Source organism: Orcinus orca, chromosome 5, assembly GCF_937001465.1.
Source record: "Orcinus orca chromosome 5, mOrcOrc1.1, whole genome shotgun sequence".
Lineage (NCBI taxonomy): Eukaryota > Metazoa > Chordata > Mammalia > Artiodactyla > Delphinidae > Orcinus > Orcinus orca.
The window spans coordinates 30722082-30743054 of NC_064563.1; the positions used below are offsets into that span (position 1 = coordinate 30722082).

The 20973-nt window shown below is 38.3% G+C and overlaps 1 protein-coding gene across 4 annotated transcripts in view; it reads right to left on the reverse strand.

Moving 5' to 3' along the window:
* Positions 1-20973, reverse strand: part of ARMC8 (armadillo repeat containing 8) — a 106494-nt gene that overhangs the window by 27731 nt on the left and 57790 nt on the right. For all 4 annotated transcript variants that reach the window (XM_004278957.4, XM_033404098.2, XM_033404097.2 and 1 more), the window contains 2 exons: positions 3736-3818; positions 3343-3424 (listed from right to left, as the gene is read on the reverse strand). In XM_004278957.4, coding sequence (XP_004279005.1) covers positions 3343-3424; positions 3736-3818 — 165 coding nt within the window. The remainder of the gene's footprint in view (positions 1-3342; positions 3425-3735; positions 3819-20973) is intronic.

Here is a 20973-nt window from a genome sequence, read left to right on the forward strand (position 1 = left end):
AGAATGCTTGAGTGCAAATTTCAGCTTAACCACTAACTAGGTGTATGAATTCCTTGGTTATGAAATGGGGATAATAATAGTGTCTGCTTCATAGAGTTTATGTGAAAATTAATATATGAAAAGATTTTACAACAGTAATTGTCACACAGTAATGGTTATATAAATAAGGTTTTAAAAAAGGTAACTTACTGCCATAATTGTTGTTATCAGGCACATAGCAGTTATACAGCAAACTAACTGCCATGGACTCTTACTGAACTCAGAAAACAACACAGCATGATGACAAAGGTTCGTTGCCATTAGCTATTATCAGAACCTCCTCTTTCTAGATTCTAAGAGAGAAGACTTCAAAAACACTACCACGTATACGCAATATCCACTTCAAATAAATCCTTTGCATTTGGAATCAGATCAGAATGAGGCTTATGATCCCAAAAGTAATCCTAGGAGCTCTAGTTACACAAATGGAAATGGATCATCACAAAAAATTCAGAGAGTTAAATATATTATCAGCTAAATCAAGTCTGAGGTTTCCAAGTTAAGAACAAGCAAGAATTACAAAATGGAAGCAGTTCTCCTAAGATACTGTGTTTTAACTCTTCTGTGAATCATTAGCTAGCTGATAAAGATCACATCTCATATACTATGCAGGCTGATCTCTGTGTGTGCCACAACCCACTTTAACACCCTTTTCACCCTTCCCTCCCTTTGCCATGCCCTTCCTATGTCTCTCAGGTATATACTCTATCCATGCCTTAAGGCTGTCCCATTCCAGAAGCCTCCTTGGAGCCCTTCCTATCAGAAGTCATCCTATCCTCCCCTGAGTGCCCACTGCTACTGTCTGTGACCTCTCTTAGGGTCCTTACTACTGTTCACTTTCAAATTCTTTGTGCAGCCCTGCCAACCTCTTTTCCTACTAACAAATCTAAGCTTCTTGAAGGAATAATCTATAATAATATCTATAGTCTAATTTATCCAGGCCTGTATCAACTAAATGGCATTGCACAAAGTGGGTGCTCAATGAATGCTTTTGAATTAAGACAAATAATCATTTTCCAAAATTATACTACTTAGAATCATTGACTGAAATAAGTGAGCACCTATCAAGGCTTTTAAAAAGTTGCTTTGTTTCTGGTCTATGTGCTGGGGAATTTGCAATCATATGAATTCAGAGCAGGGTATTTTTTGGGGAGGGGCATTCTGTGTTTTGTTAAGAAGAAAAAAATGACTTTAAAAATGTGTAACTTTTAAAAGAAACATTAATAAATGGCTATTACTTGTTTTAAAAAGTTGCTTTGCTTGACATGATTCACTTTTTAAAGTATTATTTACTGTTTTAGAGATTAATCTGCTTTTATAAGTTTCATTTTCAAATTACATAATAAATTAAAACAGAAAAGATTCTATGAAATTCTTAGAAGCATTTACTCACTACAGTATAAGATATAACATGTGAAATTCAGAAGTTGACATCTAACACTGATCAAACAGAATTTCACCAAAATAAGAACAAAAAATAATCACAAATAAAAGTTTTAGCTAAAATCAAATGTCTACTCTCTTGTGGTTTGCTAACCAACATTTAAAAACATGGAAAAGCAAAGGGGAAAAAGAATCAATAGACATGCAAACAGCCTCTGAACTAAGAGAAACCTAAAAGTATCTGAAATAAATCACTCATTTACTTCCAGGCTTTTAATACTATACTTTAAATGTGCAACATAGTAGTAGTTTGATAGTAATTATACCCACACATAACCAAGTGCTCAAAATCCTTTTAGACTGCTCACCAGACCTTTGTCCAGGTAGAACTAGTCAAAAACCATATGTTGCTTCTTTCTGATTCATATGAGAGAGGGGTACCAAGCTGAGCAATCAGAGAAAATGGCTCCAGAGAAAATATTTGGCAGTTATTTTGGGAAACAGGAGAGCACTTTAAAAAATCTTGAATGGGGACTTCCCTGGTGGCACAGTGGTTAAGAATCCACCTGCCAATGCAGGGCACACGGGTTCAAGCTCTGGTCCGGGAAGATCCCACATGTCGCGGAGCAACTAAGCCCGCGCGCCACAAATACTTAGCCTGTGCTCTAGAGCCCGCAAACCACAACTACTGAGCCCACGTGCCACAACTACTGGAGCCCACGTACCACAACTGCTAAAGCCCACGCGCCTAGAGCCCGTGCTCCGCAACAAGAGAAGCCACCGCAGTGAGAAGCCTGTGCACCGCAACGAAGAGTAGCCCCCGCTCGCTGCAACTAGAGAAAGCCCCCACACAGCAACGGAGACCCAACGCAGCCAAAAAAAAAAAAAAGTTAAAGTGATATGTTTAAGAAAATTGTTTTGAATGGACAGAATCAATAAATCAAGATTAAGCTGCTATGAAAAAGGTGCAATCTAAGAACAAGCAAGAGTGGCAACAATAAAATTCCTTTACTAAGGAGAGCGTAATGTTTCTGTTCATGCTACTCCTCTCTGGAAAATCCTCCTGACTTCCTTTTGCATTCAAAGCTACTTTGTAATCTTCCTGCCTGAAGTCTCCCCCAACTATTTCTACCATACTTATGCCTCTATTATAACCTGAGGCTTTAAGCTGGGGGCAAGAGCTCTGCAGTAAAAAGTTTTGGTAGACTTACTGCGCCCAGAGGCTTTCACAGTAGATACTAAAAAGCAAAACAAAAAACCAAAAGCTTAAACAAATAAATCTGTTGATTAAATGCAAGGTGTATAGTTACTTAAAAAAAAGATGGTGAGACTAAGTTGACCTGTGGTTCTATACTGTATCAGGGATAACATTATTAGTAGCAACCTGTGCATATTCTAAGTCTCAATTCAGATAATTATTTGACCTAAACCACCTTTTCCTTTTTTTTTGGCCCTCAAGGAAAGACCTTTAGGTCTTAACAAAGAAGTCATTCTGGAATAGAGAGACAAGAAGTAATAATTGTTTTAAAAAATATCCAGGGATTGCCAAAAGACTAAGAGCAGGTTATATCTGTAAATGGCTGATTCCTTTCTTTTTTATAACTAAAAATTACAAAGATGACTCTGGATATAAGTCTAAAGTGTAATACAAGACACACAGGGAGATCTGATGCGTAAGTAGAGTTTCATTTAATGAAAGAAAGCCAGGCATGTACTTCCCCTGTCACACACGAGATGCTGACCTCAGAAATACATTCTGCACGTTCTAAAGAGGCTTAAAACATCACATCTGAGGAGATAAATGTTCAAAACGCTTTAACATAAAAATCAGATACACTCCTAGACCAGAGAGTGCTGTCAGCTACCTCGCACACTAAAGGCTCGGTGGGAATAGGTGTGGACTTGCTGCTTTCTTCTTACCTTCATTAAAGGTTTCCACACGGCGTGATCCTGGAAACTGGTGCGAAGCTGCTGCACAGATCTAGATAAACTGTGCAAACATCTACAAAGAATAATCAAAATTAGCTTCACAAGAAGCCGAAACTTTTACTTTTCAAACACACTGCTTGGCATTGCACAATTACTAATATACACTTCAAGTTTATCTACAGACATCGTTAATTCAACTACTTCAGGACTTCACAGGCTTTTCAGGCTAGCTTCTCTGTTAAATAGTGTTACGCACTGTATGAATTCACCTGAGAATACTTTCAAGTAACATTTGGATTCTGTGCTTACTCGGTGAAGGTCCGGAAAGGAAACAGGTTAAACACACGGCAAAGGATTTTTATTCAGGCCATTTAAAGCTCATACCTGACGGCAGCTAACCGCACCTTGACACTAGACTCAGACAAGCCAGTCACAATTCGGTCCATCATATTTTCAGTCTCAATGATCTGGAGAAAAAGGTTAATGCTGCATAAATAACAACACGAAGATGACAAACTTCACTGCTTGTAAATGCAAGTATGTTAATGTCCATTTTAAGTTAATGTTTTCAGCAAGAGTTTTTGCCTCTGGAACAATCATTCTGCAGTGGGGGCAGGCAGCTCATCAGAAAGGTAGGGCTACCCCACCAAGGACCTGCCAGACTGAATGACAGGCTTATGGGCAGATTATGTTTCTTCATTTATTTTTAAAGACACTTAAAACAATAATTACATGTGATAAATATTGCAGAGGTGTTGCATAAACAGTATTGAGAAAAAGCAAGATACGACTGAACTACCATTGGGCAGGTTCCTGCCAGAGTTTCTCCTGCCAGAGTGAGTTTCTTGAAAAATCATGGTCCACACTCAGCCCTTATGAAAAGAAATCTGTGGGTTTCTGACAGAGCCACCCTGTGGCTACTTTCTTCCCAAGCAAGTGGAAATTAAGCTAAATATTTAGAAAAGTAATCCTTGCCAACTTTCACTGTAGCACCAAGTCCTGCTACATGTAATCATTACAATCATGAAGCTTTATTATTTTTTTGAAATTTAAAAACAAGATAGCCTACGATTTTCCTTCATTAAACAATGCATAGATACAAAATAGTGTGTGGAAGAAATTAAGTTTAATTTGTGTGGTCCTACGGAAATATAGCATATTAAGAAAAAATGCTAATGCTATCAAAACACAAATATTAACAAAAACAACTATTATTTGTTGAGTACTTCTATGTGCCAGGCATTGTGCTAATAAGCATGTTACATTATGTGACTTAAGCCTTTTGTAGGCATTATTATTCCCCATCAGCACATTAGGAAACTGAAGATTCTAGATAATCCAGAGTTTGCTTAGGATCACGGAGCTGAGGCAGGAATCCAGGCATCTGACTCTGGAGTCCTTATGCTCAGCCATGCTTGTAACACTGCCCTGGTTAGAGTAGTCCTGTGCTCATCAGGTAGTTCCCAGTGTGGGCAACACATTAATGGGAGTCATTACTTTCACCTGGGAGAACACCTGGCTGGGGGAACATGTAGGAAGATCACCTGTGGAGTTTAACAAAGTCCCAGGCCAATTAAATCAGATTCTCTGTGGCGGGGCCTAGGCACCTGTAGTTTTTTAAAAAGCTCCTCAGTTAGAGTCCAGTGTGCAGGCAAGGTTGAGGGTCACTGCCCTAGACTAAAATGAGAGGAGTTAAAGGCTGACCTCAGAACAGGAGAGGGTGAGAAATCTCAGGATGTTCAAGCCGAACGGGAAGAGAAGAAAACAGAGTTGAAATGAACAGTGCCTGAGAGAAGATTACCAACTATTAGGAACAGAGAACCACACTGCAGTTGTAGGGCAGGAGGAATGGTCATTTTTTTAAAAACATAGTGATTTGCAGGTTCCGAGGTGGCTGAAGAAAACTTACATATTGATCTATTTCTCACTCCAGACCAAACCTAATCTCACCGTTACCTTTAGGCACATCCACCCTCTGTCCTCATTGTCACTTCCAGCCCCGGAACGTCTGCCTATCTATCGGACCCTCATATGCCTTTCTTTCTCACCTGGATGCCCTGCTCAGATACTCCACATATTAGATTCCTTTCCACTGTCCTCCCACAACTCATTCCTGCTTCAGATCCCAAACTGCTGGTATTACAGTAGAAAAACCACCAAACCCGGCTGCCTGGTCTCTCAGGGTATGCCATCCCCCCTCAGTGGAGTCCTCACCGAGGGCCCGCCAGCCTTGCACTCCCCTGCAGGAGACTCCCACACTCCTTAGGATGTTTACCTCCTACCTCTAACGCTTCCTACCTCCCTCACACCCTCAGTCCCTCTGAGCTCACCTCATTTTTGCAGGGACATTGCTTTCTTTCTGGGACACAAGTTGCCTCAACTTCCCCCTTCTCATTAACGTGTCTCCATACCTCTCTTCTTCACTCCTGTATTGTTGAAGCTGGGTACTTACAGCTCAAATCCCTGCCCCCTCCCCCACCCCTCTTTCTTGCATCTTTACTCTGCCCCACGCCACTGGATCCTCTTCCTCAGCCTGCCCCACCTCCCATTCCCACTCCTATTTAAAAGACGTAAGTGCCCAAACATTAACCTCTTTAAGCTACAGACCTCTCACCCCTTCCCCTCCTTAAATGGCCATGTGTCCCAAAGCTCTGTTCATCCTTACTCTACTTAAATGACATCAAAATCAGCTTGATATGGGTAATTCTCTTTCCTGACCTCTAGCTTCATATTTCCAACTGCCTGCTAAACACAAACGTAAGTTCCACAATGTTTGGTGGAACGTCTAACTCATTATGTCCCACGCTGGGTTTATCTTCCCTCCCTAAGCCTGCTCTTTCCCTACATCTGTCTGTCTGTCGCTCTGATAGTGTTATTATTCTCCCAGTCACCCAGGCACTATATTTGTGTTACTTTTGACTCCATCTCTTCCTGAATACCCAATCAAGTGATTTTGCACTGTACACCTTATATTCATTTCTTTACTAGTCTCAGTCCAATAAACTAGTTAGGACCTTATTGCTATTTGTTTGGGATTATAGTGTTTTCCAAGTTATCTAATCTTTTGTGCTACAGCAACTGTCAAAGACTGGTTGACTGACAGGTTACTTCAGTCAAGGACTAGCCACTGTTCTTGAAAAAGACAAGCCCAAACCAGGACCTTTAGCATGGGAAGGAAATTAAAACTTGGGGCAAAAGTCTTAGGCACTGGATAACTAGATGCAGAAGTCTGAAAGCTCCTTCCCAGTGGCTTGGGAAATAAATTTTACTTGAGAATAAGAAGGGATAACTTGGGAGAAACAGCTGCCTGTACTGAGTGTAACTACATTATCAGAAAATAAAGTGATGGGGGCTGGGGCAGAGACAGGGACACATGATTACTCTCCAAGAACTGAGAAATACTATTAGACTGGCTTCTGGTGCTTAAGAAACCTGGGCATGGGAAAGACTTGAAAGAGACTTCTGGATAATATTGACCGGCCACATCTAACCAAAGATGTAAATCTGTTAAGGCACAGGACAGGTGTAGCAATCATGTAGGCGTATAGACTCGCTCTATGCTTCTGAGCAACTCAATTGACCTCTCTGGGCCTTCAGTAAAATGAGAGGATAGAGCAATGATTATTTTACCTCCAATTCTTTGCAGTCAGGTAAATAAAAATTGTGTTAGTCTGCTTGGGCAAAACTATCATGTTGTTCAGAAGTGACACGGGAAGCAAGGCTGGTTAGAAGAGACTGGAGATAGTGCAGGACAGGGGGACAAAATCAGGGATTAGGCAAGGAAGGGCAAACAGGGCACAGCTCCTATTTACATACCCGCATTCACCTATTCGGCAAACATCTGAGTGTCCACTGAGTGCTAGGCATGGTTTTAAAACTGGAAGATACAATGCGGAAGACAGAGCCCTTGTTCCCACCAAACTTGCAGTGTTGAACAAGCAAGTGCAATTAACTATTCAAGTGCTATGCCACTTGAATCCATGTCAGAAAGAGCTGACACAGGCCATCGGGCTTAAGGCAAACAGAGTGAAATAAGCACAAAAGCTAAGTAGGGAAAACATCCATTGTCAAGAATGGGAGTTTTACTATAGGCTGGGAAGTGGCCATTAATGATCTTACCAGAGAATGTTCTGGCTCAGGCCAGAGGACACTGGAGAACTATGTTAGTGGTCAGTCACTGCAACATAGAGTGGAGCTTTGAGCTTTCTCTCAAGTTTCTTGGGGGTGTGGTGGCTGACACTTTGGGCTGGAGGATAGCTATAGGTGGCTGGAAAACTTTTCTCCTGATTTAGGATATAAAACAGTAGGACTATCTGGAAGTATATTCCCTTCGGACTACAGGTCATAGTCTATCAAAATATCTGCAGTAGGAAGCCAAGATTTGTAACTAAATTCGTCATGGAGGAACTTCAGTAACGCTACTAGGTTTCCAGAAAGCACACTACTTGAGTGTCTGATCTACTTTCTCCATCAAGATATCAGTCAGGGAGCAAGTGGGTGAAAATGATGCAAAATCAGAATGTGAAATGAATCTAGGATTCTAATCCAGAAGAGTATCCTAAGAGGCTACGTGAATGAGCAACATGATCTAACCACAATTGTAGCCTTGAGGCTACTGAGAGTGCCTATGCAGGGATAAAAGGAGAATTACAGTGAGTACACTAACCAAAATGAGGATAAAAATGTGATTAGGAGGTAGGGAAAGGTTTGGAATCAAATCCACAGAAAAAATTTTCAGGTCAGCTGGGAAGGAACTGGCAGTGGCTGCTGCCATAGCCCTCTGACCCACATGAAGGTCTAACAGAGCACTAGGTAGCTTCTCAGATCTGGGCTTGGAAAGCCAAGTACAACAAAACACATTTTCAACGACCCCAGTACCGTGCTGTAAAGCCTTGATAATAATGGACAGCCAAGTCCTAGCCCCCACAAAGGATCTTTAGGTCTTTCCAGGATATAAGAGCAATGCCAAGTGGGGCTTGAAGTTGTTGTTCCTCATGATTCTTGTTGGAGATTCCTCAGCCATAGCTCAGCAAATATACCCTGCAGCATAGCTTGTTGAATCTGCTTTAAAAGAGAGAGACAGAGAGAGAGAGAGATACACAGACACTGTGCCTGGCCGGGAGGAATATCAATAGTGGCCTGAATCCTCAGAGTGGAGGAGCCATCTCTCTATCTCTGCTCTTTTAGAGGACTGGTTTGTACATTTAACTATAGAATTAAATCCCATAAAATATGCTGTACCCTAAACTGACCACACTTTAGGTCAATGGACTAGGTGCTGTGTACCTCTCTGCTGGTGTCTTCATAACTACATGCTTTTGCTAAGCTTTCTGTCTCTGACATTGCAGCTCTTGTAGGAGTAGATGAAGATCTACTGGAACAGCATCTGAGGCCCCTGTCTTGGGACAGGAGATCCCTACAGCCTCGGGGAGAGAAGGGTAGTCAGCTTAGAGGGTCATGGGGAAAATGCAGAACCCAGATAACCCTAAGGCAGAGGTTCACGGCACACATGGGAATGTTAACAAGATAAAGGTGGCCTTAGCTTAAAAGGAATTCCCTAGCCCTCCATGAGCACTAGTGGATCCATAATTAAGTTGTGGCCAAGTCATATACCATCTCTTCCTCAGAAAACTGAAGAACTGAAGGATTACAGAGTTAAAACAAATAAACAAACAGAAAGACAAGACACGGCTATTCTTCCAGCAAGACCCAGGATGAAGCATTTTCCAGGTACTACAAACTTCAGTGTGGACTCTGAACTGTGATGAAACCAGATCAAGCAGAAGATGTGGAAAGTGAAACCAGGCAGATTCTTAGTGGTGTCACCAAACTTCTCAGACAATTCAAAGCAGGTGGGCTCGGAGTCAAGGGAGTTGGATTTTCTTAATGTCAATTACTTATGCTAATGTGCACAATGGCCAGGCAAACAATTTAATTCCAAAGGGGCTTTTGTGAAAGGTTCCTAGAAAGAGTTCCAACAGAGGATAACAAGACAGAACTCTCCAGAAAGAGTGAAGACTTGGAATCAAACTTTGTAAGTCAGGAGAGGCAGCCATCTAAGATCTAAGATGATAAGGTACCAAATCCAGAAAGTCTAGTTAAAGCAGCAAGGACTAAGCAGTCAAGCAGAGTGTAGCACAAGGAGGTCAGGAAGAAAGAGTAGGTGTGGCAAGGAAAAAGGATCTACAAGAGCCCTGAACCTGTTAGCTGTAGATGGCAATGCTTCAGTTTCATAAGTGTCAATGTAGATGGGTCTCAGGGCACACACTTGCGTCTTTCCTACTTGGGGCCACTTACTTAAGGTCCAGCCCCTTATCTAACTTATCTTTTTTAAAGATGAGCCCTATGAACACAAGATCGGATGACAGTGCAGTCGACTGGCTTTGGAAATGAGGTAGAGGCTGGGAGGAAGGAGAAGGGTTAACAGATAACAAAGTAAACACTAGAGTGAGATAAACATGTACAGCCAGCTGATCTGGTAGACTGAATAGCATTGGTAAGGGACTGGGGAGGGATCTATCCCTAAAAATGGAAAACCAACTTTCCTAGGTTTTAGGATGTGACCATTCTGATTTTGCCACAGAATACTTAAGGATATGCTGCCATGCATATTATGGAAATGCTTGAGTACTTAATATTTATAATTCCTGAGTACATCCTCATGCCATGTGCCCTTTATTAAAACAAAACAAAACAAACAAACAAAAACCCCCAAGAGCACATGGCCTTTCATGAATCAAGCAAGGGCAGCTGCAGTGCTTGCTCCTAAACAAGTTCAACTGGGAAACCAATCCTCTTTCTGCATTCTTCTGCATGGCGTTAATGGCAGCAGATACAACTCTCTGAAAGAACTAAATCCATTTACAGCTGTTAATTTTTAGTTGAATAATGTTAAAATCTACAGAGGTCTTAGAAATAAACTCATCCACCTTCTTTAGTTGACAACGAGGTCTTTGAAATTCAGAAATATTAAGTCACTGGTCCAGGTTCTCTAGGCACATCTGAGGCAGAGCTGGGGCTCCACCTGGTTTTCTTACTTCCAGTGTGAGGTCCTTTCTACTCACTGCACTTAAGGATAAGATTTTTGCTTAGCCTTAGTAACTAAGTTGAGGCCTGAATTTGAAAATGAGGAAAGAAGAAAACTTAAAAAGTCAGCAGTGCTGTGCGAACTACATATTATATACTGACATCCTAGGCCAAAAAAGATTAGCATATACTATAAAAGGCAAAAGAGGTCATCATTAATAAACTGGACTGACAAGGAAAAAAGAAAAGGTACAACTCACAGGACTTACAAGAGAGAAAAATGACAAATCAACCATTCAGCTTGGGTTGGAGTATAAACGCCAAAGGCAGAGAGGATGCAAGTCAATGAAGAAAAGTTAAGAAAACACTGTGAAGAAACCACCAGAGTGAGTTCCACTGACTTTTAAATTCAATTCCCTTATAATCTGATCTCCATTCTAAAATCGGGATCTAGCTTCAGCAGATACCACCTAAAGAGAACTAATATCCTACTGTTCTCAGGCCACAAGCCCCATCTGCTCTGGATGAGAATGGCAGGTTTTCCCAACCACAGCCTATCCTATGTCATATCTTTGCCACTGCTCCAATTTAAGATTTCTGACATTTTCCTCTAGTAAATATTTAAAAAATAAAGGGTAGGGCTTCCCTGGTGGTGCAGTGGTTGAGAGTCTGCCTGCCGATGCAGGGGACACGGGTTCGTGCCCTGGTCCAGGAAGATCCCACATGCCGCGGAGCAACTAGGCCCGTGAGCCATGGCCGCTGAGCCTGCGCGTCCGGAGCCTGTGCTCCGCAACGGGAGAGGCCACAACAGTGAGAGGCCCGCGTACCGCCAAAAAAAAAAAAAAGGTAGTTTTTACCAGAGGCTCTTTTTTTTTTTTTTTTTTCCCCTAAAAGATCACAGCTTCTCTTAGGACAGACTACTGATCAAAACATTGTATTCTGGAGTCTCAGTAAACATTTTACAAAGCATTTCTTCCCTTCTCTCAGTCTTCTATTGCTCTTCACATCCACATTCATACCAGACTTCTCTAACTCCACAATCTTGGGAGACAGGGGGTTGGGAGAAAACTTGGGTTGGCCCAAAACTTCGTTTGGGTTTTTCTGTAACATCTTAGCCAGAGAAATTGAAAAACAAAACACCATAAGAGTTGATCTGTAGGGCCTCCTTTTGGTCCTTTCTCTTGAAGGCACTGAACTAAATTAACATCTAAGCTCTCCTGCAGGTCTAAGCCTGGGAGCAGTTATCACTTCACTTTAGAAGTGGAGGACAAAGAGGAGGGGGTTCTTAGGGTGGGCCTGTTTTTAAGCTTCTATATTTCATTCTTGCTTTTAAGCCTCTTTAAGTGGTATTTTGTAATTTCTACCTCAGGACCTTTTTACCTTCTTAATAGCTGGGAAACTTCATTTATGTTAAATGCTTAGAAGAAAAACTCAAAGTTCTAAACTTTTCTACACTTTAGGGAAAAGTGAGAGAACTCTCTTGGCCTGACCTGTCCTTCTCCTAAAACCAAAAATACAAACACAGTGTGTGAGAAATACTTACAATGTCTAAAAATAAATCAACACTTCCTCTATCAAAAAAATATTTCCCTACACATAAGAGTTCAATTTTTAAAGTTCAACCATTAGCTTTACGGCAGAATAGAACCTAAACAGCTGCTGATTTACACTTTTATTTTAGCACATAAATAAAACCATTATAAGTGACTATTCAAACAACAGAACTAGAAACTTCCCTTCCATCTCTTACTGTTTGCCAGGGATCTGAATGATGCACTGCCCTAAGAACTGTGCAACACAGTGGCCCCACTCAGCCCCTACTCTACATAAAGCTGTGCATGCCACAGCTTTGTGTAAGACCTGTAGTCTTAATTATCCTACGGGTTGGCTGGCTGAATTCTATTGTCCAGACATACACAATTTACTCAATAAATACAAGCATAGTATCTACCAAATACTGCTTTTATGGAGCTTACATTCCAGTTATGAACATTACAGCTTGATAAGAGATAACTACTAAAAGATTTCAAAATGCTGCCTCAAGTTTAAATCTACTCCATAAGGAAGCTGTCTACAAAATAAAATTCTGAAATGACATCATTAACTCTGGATGCTTCCTTTCCAGAACATTAATTTACAGTGTAATCATGTCAAGATAGTGGCCTTAGAAAAACATTTCCAATTATGCAGAAGTAAAACAGATATGGAGATCTTTCATTCTTTAATACCTTGGAAGGAAAAGGTGAGAATGCTTTTAAGTAAACTTCTTTATAGTATATAAATGGACTTCAATTACAGCCTTATTTTAATCATATTTGGGTGGATCACGGCAAAACTGGCTTTCAATGCAGATGAGACTTTTTACATACACCCAAGGCCCTGGAATTACTACACAGCAATTTAGTGTCTCATTCCTTAGCTGCTTTAAATTGTAAACTCCCACAAGTACACACTAGTCTTCTGCTTCATTCCTGGGCACGAAGGAGGAGGTGTATCATAAATGCCAGATGAATAAATGGACATGATTAAAGCATCTCATTATCCACTTTGTACCAAAAACTGTGTGAGAGAAAAGACACATTTTCTGAATCTGATATTTTGCAACCAATTAATACAAACTATTAAGTTTTCTGAATTCATAGCACTACTTCAGACTATCACACATTCTCCAGTGACACTTCTTGCCATTTCATATCATAATTTGGCTCTAGTAATGGCATTTAATTCTACATGAGTAAAGTAATGAAGAGGTTAACAGCAAAGGCTTTGGAGTCAGAGAGACTGGGACACGATGCACGGGCTATCACTTATTAGCTGTGTGGTCTTGGTCAAATCACTTGTTTCCTGATCTGCAATAGCTATCTTACAAGGTTGTATAAGGTTTAAGGGAGATAATGTGCTAACGCTGATTATCAGCACAGTGCCCAGCACACAGTAAGTGCTCAATAAATGGTAGTTCTGTTAAATTTCATTTCCCAAACAGATTATCTCTTGATGTAAACACTTAATTACATGCCTTTTACATGCCCCCATACCACCTAACACAAGGCTTTGTATATAGCAAAGGCTGAATGGATACTTGCTTAATAAGGCAACTGGATCTTAATTTTTCTCATTGGCATGGTGAAAAATCTTATTCTGGCAACTCTGCTAATCAATACACAGAATCTAATCTAATACACAGATCAATACACTAATCTAATCTAATACACAGATAATCTTTTGGTTATCCTACCATAACCAAAAGTCATAGTTATTACCCAATTTGTCTGGGTTCTGTCACATGCCAAAATCATTCAAACAAGGGAATCAGCATGTAGGAAAGAATCCAGTGACAGTGTTATACTGTCAACATTTGATAATGCCTCTCTTTCAGGAAGTCAGACAACTGATCTCCGCGCCCCACCCCGATCCTGGGCTTTGGTAGGGTCCCATTTCTTTCTGTAGTTCAGTGCGAAGAGGCAAATGGGAAATGCAGTTTTTCATCAAACTGGTTTATGGTCGTTTCTGTTTAAGCTATGCAGTTTTCGCACAGGGCGGGCAAAGTTTTTCTGCAAAGGGCCAGATGGTAAATATTTTAGTTTAGGCTTTGTGGGCCTTGTCATTGTGCAGCCAACATCTCAACCTGCCACTGTAGTGCAAAACAGACACAGGCAACACATAAACAAATCAACGTGGCTATATTCCAATAAAACTTGATAGACGTTTTGTCAATTATATCTCAATAAAGTTGAAAAAAGATAAAGAGAGAAAAACTTTATGGACACAAATTTGAATTTAATTTACTTTTCATATGTCAGGAAATATTCTTCTTCTTTCGGTTTTCTTCCTCCAACCATTTAAAAATGCAAAAACCATTTTTAGCTCACATGCTACAGGATAATTACATAGGTAATAAGTACCCACAGGATATAGTTTGCTGACTCCTGTGCTAGCATTTTAATCACAGGAAAGAGTGTAGCACTGGTTCTGGTTCTTCATCACAAACTCAATCTTCTCAAGGTCTACTACTCCACAAATTTTATCATCCCAAACATTTCATTCATTTCCAGATAGAAAATTCTTGAAAATCCAACTAAGTCACTAATTTTAGTTCTACAGATCTAATATAGACCATATTTTAGCCCATTTCTTGGTTTATAATCACCTGTCTTAGATTGTAAATAACTAATGAAACAATCAATCTATACTTCCTATTTAAAAAATAACAAGAAGTATAATTCAATGATTTATGCAACTACAATACCACAAATAACAGTAAAACACTAATTTTATGTCTCCACTTAATGAAACTCTGAAATATAAGTTCATTACTTGATTTTATAAATACCTCTATTCTGTATATAGCATTATCACTCCCAGGTTTGCTTCTTTCAGTATGCTGAAGGCCAAGGGTCTCAATACTGTGGGCAAGTGGCAAAACCTGGTCCTGTCATGGTGAACTCTTTAAAAATACTTACCATCATGAATCAGTGTTGCAGAGTTCATTTAAAATTCTTTGGTAGATTAGCTTTCAGACGATAACTAACAATTTAACCACAGATTAAGTCAAGGAATTCTGAATTCTGAATGAATTTGTTGTTATTCAGTAGCAGAACCAAGTCCTGAAGGGTGCTACTTCTGTGGTACCGTCGAAAACCTTCAAAATGTTCAAGGCATTTGTTTCAACATGTAGACTAAGGCTCAGAAAGAATTTTTTGCATCTGCCTGATTTCACGGCAGAGACAAATACAGAATTTTGACAGTGTACCTTTGAAATGATCATTTAGAATTACTGAACTTCACAAAATGTTTTAAAATATGAATTCATGGTACAATTATACTGTTACACAGAAGACCAACTAGTAATAAAATCAAGCAATAACAAATGATTAAAATGTTCAAAGTGAAGTGCTTATCAAGTTTAAGAGATAGCAGAAAGATATTAAGAAAAACTGACCTAAATTTACAAATATACTTTAAAATCGTGTAACTTCTAAAACATAGAAGATTTACATTTGTTCAAGATTTGAACACATGTATTTGAGATATGGTTTCATATGAATGATGACCCTTTGGAGAAATGACATCTATGGCAACCACAGACAGTAATAAGTAATACTTAGATAAACAACATTAGACAGAATTTGGCCTCCTTACTTTTCTCAAGACATCTACTACTTATGATACTAACAAATTATTGATTTATATTGTATATTCTATTTAACTCCAAGAAAAGCAATATTACATTTGGTGCTTCAGAGGGTATGCTATAGCAACAAAGAGTTTTGAAAACAAGTATTTTAAATATATTTAAAAATATAATTATAAGAGTAAGAAGACATCTTGTCATTTTAATAAGAGATAAACTAAAAAAAAGAGCTGATGCTTCTGAAGTATAAATATTCTTTTTACTAGAAGGAATAACTAGTAGTCTTGGAAATTTATAGCATAAAATCACTGTTTTCACTGTAAACCTTCTTTATTTATGCCCCAACACTGTTCAGCTTTTCTCTCAATACTTAAAAATATATATTTATTTTTAATCTTCCAATGAAGTTATTTAAGATAGTCTAATAAATGCTTCGATTTACTGAGCACCTACAGGCAACATGCTAAACATTTTCAATACATTAGAGAGCTCATCCTCACAATGTCCCTGTAGATATAACTTCCTTTGCTAGGAAAAAGAGAGTAGAAAAATTCTCATTCTTCTTTGTTTTCCTTTTCTTTTCTAATTTTTTTCTCCCTGTACTTCTCAAAAAAATTGCCCAGGAAAAAAAAAATTGTTCAGTTTAAAAAGAAAAAAAACATCTCACGCTTTGCTACCTTCTTCACATACATCATGTACACACCACTGTGACTGTTCCACAGGCACCCCCCTGCCCTCGCCAGGGAGTAAAACCTTAAGATTTTATGTTATCAATTCTTGAAGATATAAAAGGCATTTAGAAAATATTAAATTATTAATTTCCAAAGTGATTCAAGGACTGCTCCATTGATATCACCATATCTATTTTAATTGGTTCCAAATAATTCTTTGAGCCCCTAGCAAATTCTTACTGGCCATTCCTTACTTTCCTCAGACGTACTGAGGTTTTATTATAAATGCTGAGTAGTAAGGCTGTGTCTTTATTCCTCTTTATCTCACCTTACTGTTTTCCCCCTCCCTCCACCCATCTGACATTGTTTATACAATGTAGGCAGTTCAATCAATCTATGTAAAATTGAATTAAATTACTGACCTTCACTAATTATGATTTTCATAAAAATCTGACATTCATTGAGAATATTTTATACAGGTGTATATCACTTTATAGCATAGGCTGATTCCTGACAGTCGGTCTAATTTCTATAAACCAAATCATACTTTTATCCCTAGGGGAAAAAAACTGGTCCAGATTCACACTTGTGAATGTTATAAATTTTTAAATATCATACATTTAAAAAGGAAAACAACTAAGAAATAATGGTAAAAATTATTTCAAAATTAAACAAGTACCATACCATAAAACATGTTCTCTTTGACCTACATCAAAGAAGTAGAAGACACGCCCTTGGTATTGTCTGCCTCTTGAAAATGGGAATTTCCTACATTTTCTCTATGCTAGTATAGTGAAACCCCTTGCCTATGTGATCAGATGTAGGTTTCCTCTATTTTAAATCTCCTCTCTTCACATACCCGTAAAATTGCTAGCAAAGTTATGAAAGTTCTTAACGCAGAGGCCCATATATAACACAATTAATGGTGCTTAACAATGCAATTTTGCAATAGAGTTCAAATATTCATTTGTCCATTCATTTTTTCCATTCACCCATTTATTCTTCAAATATTGGTAAGTGCCAACTACGCACCCCATAGTATTGTAGATGCTGGGAATACAGTGAGGAACAAAATATAAAAAATCCCTGCCCTCATGGAGCTTACATTCTAGTTCCTCAAAAGGGATCTCCAGCTAAAATGTAAGTACTCAAAATCCAAGAGGAAAGCTTTCTGAAAAGCTCCATTAGTCAGATATCTCAAAGGAGCAAAGGCTACAATAAGTACTACATTTGTAACATGTTTTATTTTTATCAAAAATAAAAATAACGTCCTGTTAAGTTTATTAATTTCCTTGAATTTTAATTTATATTTTAAATTTCTAATTTTCCTCAATTTACACTTCCTAGCTATTTCTAATAAATTCTACAAGCTCCTTGAAGAAAGTAAAAGAGAGACCATCCTTTTAAATTTCCAACCTAATTGACGATCAACAGGTACCAATCAAGTGATGGTCTTCAAAAAAGCAATTCTTTGTTATAAAACAATGGGCCTCACAATTATAGGACTGCTGTAATTTGCCACTGCTGCCTCTGCATGACTTAGCCAACTGACTGGGGTTTTGATTGAGATGCCAGTACTTAAAATAATTTGTTAGTTGTCTTAACTTCTTTGTTACTGCCCCATTAACTGAACTTATGCTTCTTAGTCAGCATTACTAGGTGGTAAGGACTACTGTTAGAAACTGCAGACTTTCCCCATGGCAGAGATTACAGCTAATTTTTACCTGGCATTGCTGTCAGTGCAGTTACTGCTAATGTGCTCTGGACCCTTCTTTCACCAAGCTCTTAACTCCTGCTCTGCCCTTGCTTTCCCTAACCAAAATCCTTGAATTATTCTAAGTTTAATATGGCCAGGCCACATCTGTTGCCAAGGTGAGTGGTCCTTCATCTTTTCTTGGGCTTCTTCTCCCTTTTCATGTCATAGCCAATGGTAATGTTTTCCACTTTCACCGCAGGACTCTTTCCACCCTTTCACTGACAGGACACCACAGGAAATCAGGAAATTTGTAGATATGCCACAGAGTGATAAAGGATGCCAAGCTAGGAATTAGGATACCAACTTTGCTCTGCACAGAAGGGTACAGAAAGATCTAGGTGTATTAAGGGAAATATCACTCTGTGTATGATTTCTGCATTTTCATTTCTATATTCATCTCTCTGTATCCACTCCACAATATTTATTGACTGCTTATTAGGTTCCAGGGACTGTTTGTTATACAGTTGGTTTCTTTTAATGAGAACACACTAACACTGCTTCAAAGCAGGAGTGGTAAATCTCTGACCTACAGGTCATATTCAGTCTTCAGCTTAATTTTGTGTGGCCCAGAGAGAAGCTATTAAGAAATGAAATCACAGCAGGCCTTTTGCAGTCTTTACAAGCAATAAGATAGAGCCATAATTCCATGAAGAGAGGAGGCTTGTATCTTTCTCCTTTACTGTTGTGTATACCTCTCACTGTCTCTATCTCTTTGCTTTAGTTTTCTATTCATTCTGCCTCATTCCCTTAACTGGTCATAATAGGGCAATGGGATATATGTTACTTCCTATATTTACTGAATTACATTACCATTTTCAATTTAAAGGGCAGACCAACTGAACATTTCATACTTTTATCCTGGAATAAATAAGCCTTTTTGTTTGGCTGGGGGGTGGGGTGAGGGATGGGGTGGAAATAGGTCTATAGTCTTTGAAATTTCTTTCAGAGATTGTCCACTCATCAACTGAGTAAACTGAAATTCCATCTTGGCAAGTATAAAAATTGCATTAAAAAATAAAACAATAATAAACATTGTACTTTAAGAATCTACACCAAAAAAAGAAATACAATCAAAGTTAAGGCAGAAGTGTAAAAGGTAAATAAATATTTCATGGAGAAAGTAAATAAAAATCTATCCAAATAATTATTTCAACAAAAATAGAATAGAAATAAACGCATTCAAAGGAAGAGTTAACATATCATATTTATCATATTTATACACTGAAAATAAAAATTCTCCACTCCTAAGAAACGTTTTCACGCAGATTTTATCACAAAATTACTTTATATTTTCCAATTTACAATTTCTCTCTTCAGTAGTTGCTATGAACTATAAATTATTCACTTGTTTTCCCAGAAATTAAATATGTTCCTAAAAACTCTATATAATCCCCATTACATAGGCATACTATAGTATCTTTTCTTCAGCACACACAAAAAACTATAATAATGATAACTTATTCTTTATTTGTTATCTTTCTACAGAAATTATCAGGATTAGCCTTACCAGGAAATTATACACATTATAAATACAAGTTTTAATAGACTACTGATCATCAGACTGTTACGTTATATTTCTAGAACATGATATCACAAGTTAAAGTCATTAATTCCAAAACAATAGTTTATTAACAAAAAAGTACAAAGAAGTACAAATGGACATCCTATTTTCCCCCATTCTGGTCCATCTATCTATCTCCCTTTCAGTCCATGGCATGGCCTTCTTCAACTAAAAGACTGGGTAAAATACCTCTCCTCTTTCCATTGGGCCCTAATAAATACATAATGATTTGTTTGGGGATGGTTTAAGTTATACAGTCCATGTCAATTTTTAAAAAATGTTTTATCTATATGAATTGCCATAAAAGCCCCTTCCCTTGCAATACACCATGTACCTAAACTGAATGAAACATATGAACAACAACATTCATAAATCATGATTAGACATAGGGAAAATCATATCACTAGTATGTTTGCCTTCAAGTAACATTTTACAAATGAAAGCTTAGAGGTGTCAAAAAGGATTTTCACAGATATTTACTAGAACACTTCAAGTCAAAAACATCTTGTTAACTGAACTAAATTGAGGTACATGGAAAACATTCCGCTTAGTTGTGTTTTCTGCACTGATTTTAAAGCAAAGCTACTTACATATCTAATCTTACTGATCTTACTGCTATTAATTTCAATTTTCTCCAAGAATGGTACAATTTATTTCAATAAACCTACAGTTAATTCCATACTTCTCTTTCTACAAGCCCAAAGTACTTCTCTAAATCATGTTAAAGTCCCAATACTTTGTGATTTCTCTCACAGGGCTCCTTAAAATACCAATGCAAGATGGGGAGATTTAGTAAACTGACACATTCAGTAAATAATACACAATTTGCTCTCTGTGCTATGGCTCATCAAGACAGAACATATGAATTAATTTACTGATGTTCCTAAAAGCCTTTTTTATAATTTATTAGATTATACGGGGTTTTTTTTTGAGTAGTAAGCTCCAGGCTTTTGGTTTGTGGAGGGAGCCAGATCAGAGCTTACCACAATACTTTACTCCCTGCTTAGAACTATTCTCATAAAGAACATGAGCTCAGTGTTGGGACTAGGCTGTAATAACGTAAGGTGCTATAGCAGTGACACATTTTTTGGGAGCTGGAAAATTCAGATGACCACTCACTAAACATAAAATCATTATTCCACAAAGATTTTATTCACATCGAACTTGCACAGTAGCAAAAAAAAAATCAAAACATAACTAAGCCACATATCAAAGAACAATATACAATAGAGATTTGAACTTCTCAATGGCATTGGAAAGTATTTCCATAAATAACATTTACAATTCTAGTGTTAGGTCTTTCAAGGTGTCTGAAGCTTCACAGTGCTAGAATTGATTTTTATCAGAACACATGCAAAAATGTGCAACACAATAATCCATATTAATGACACAACAAAGCACGCCAGTTATTTGTCATTCCAGCACGGCCATGCCACTCTATGTTCTAAAAACAAACAAACAACCCCCCAAATCCGGG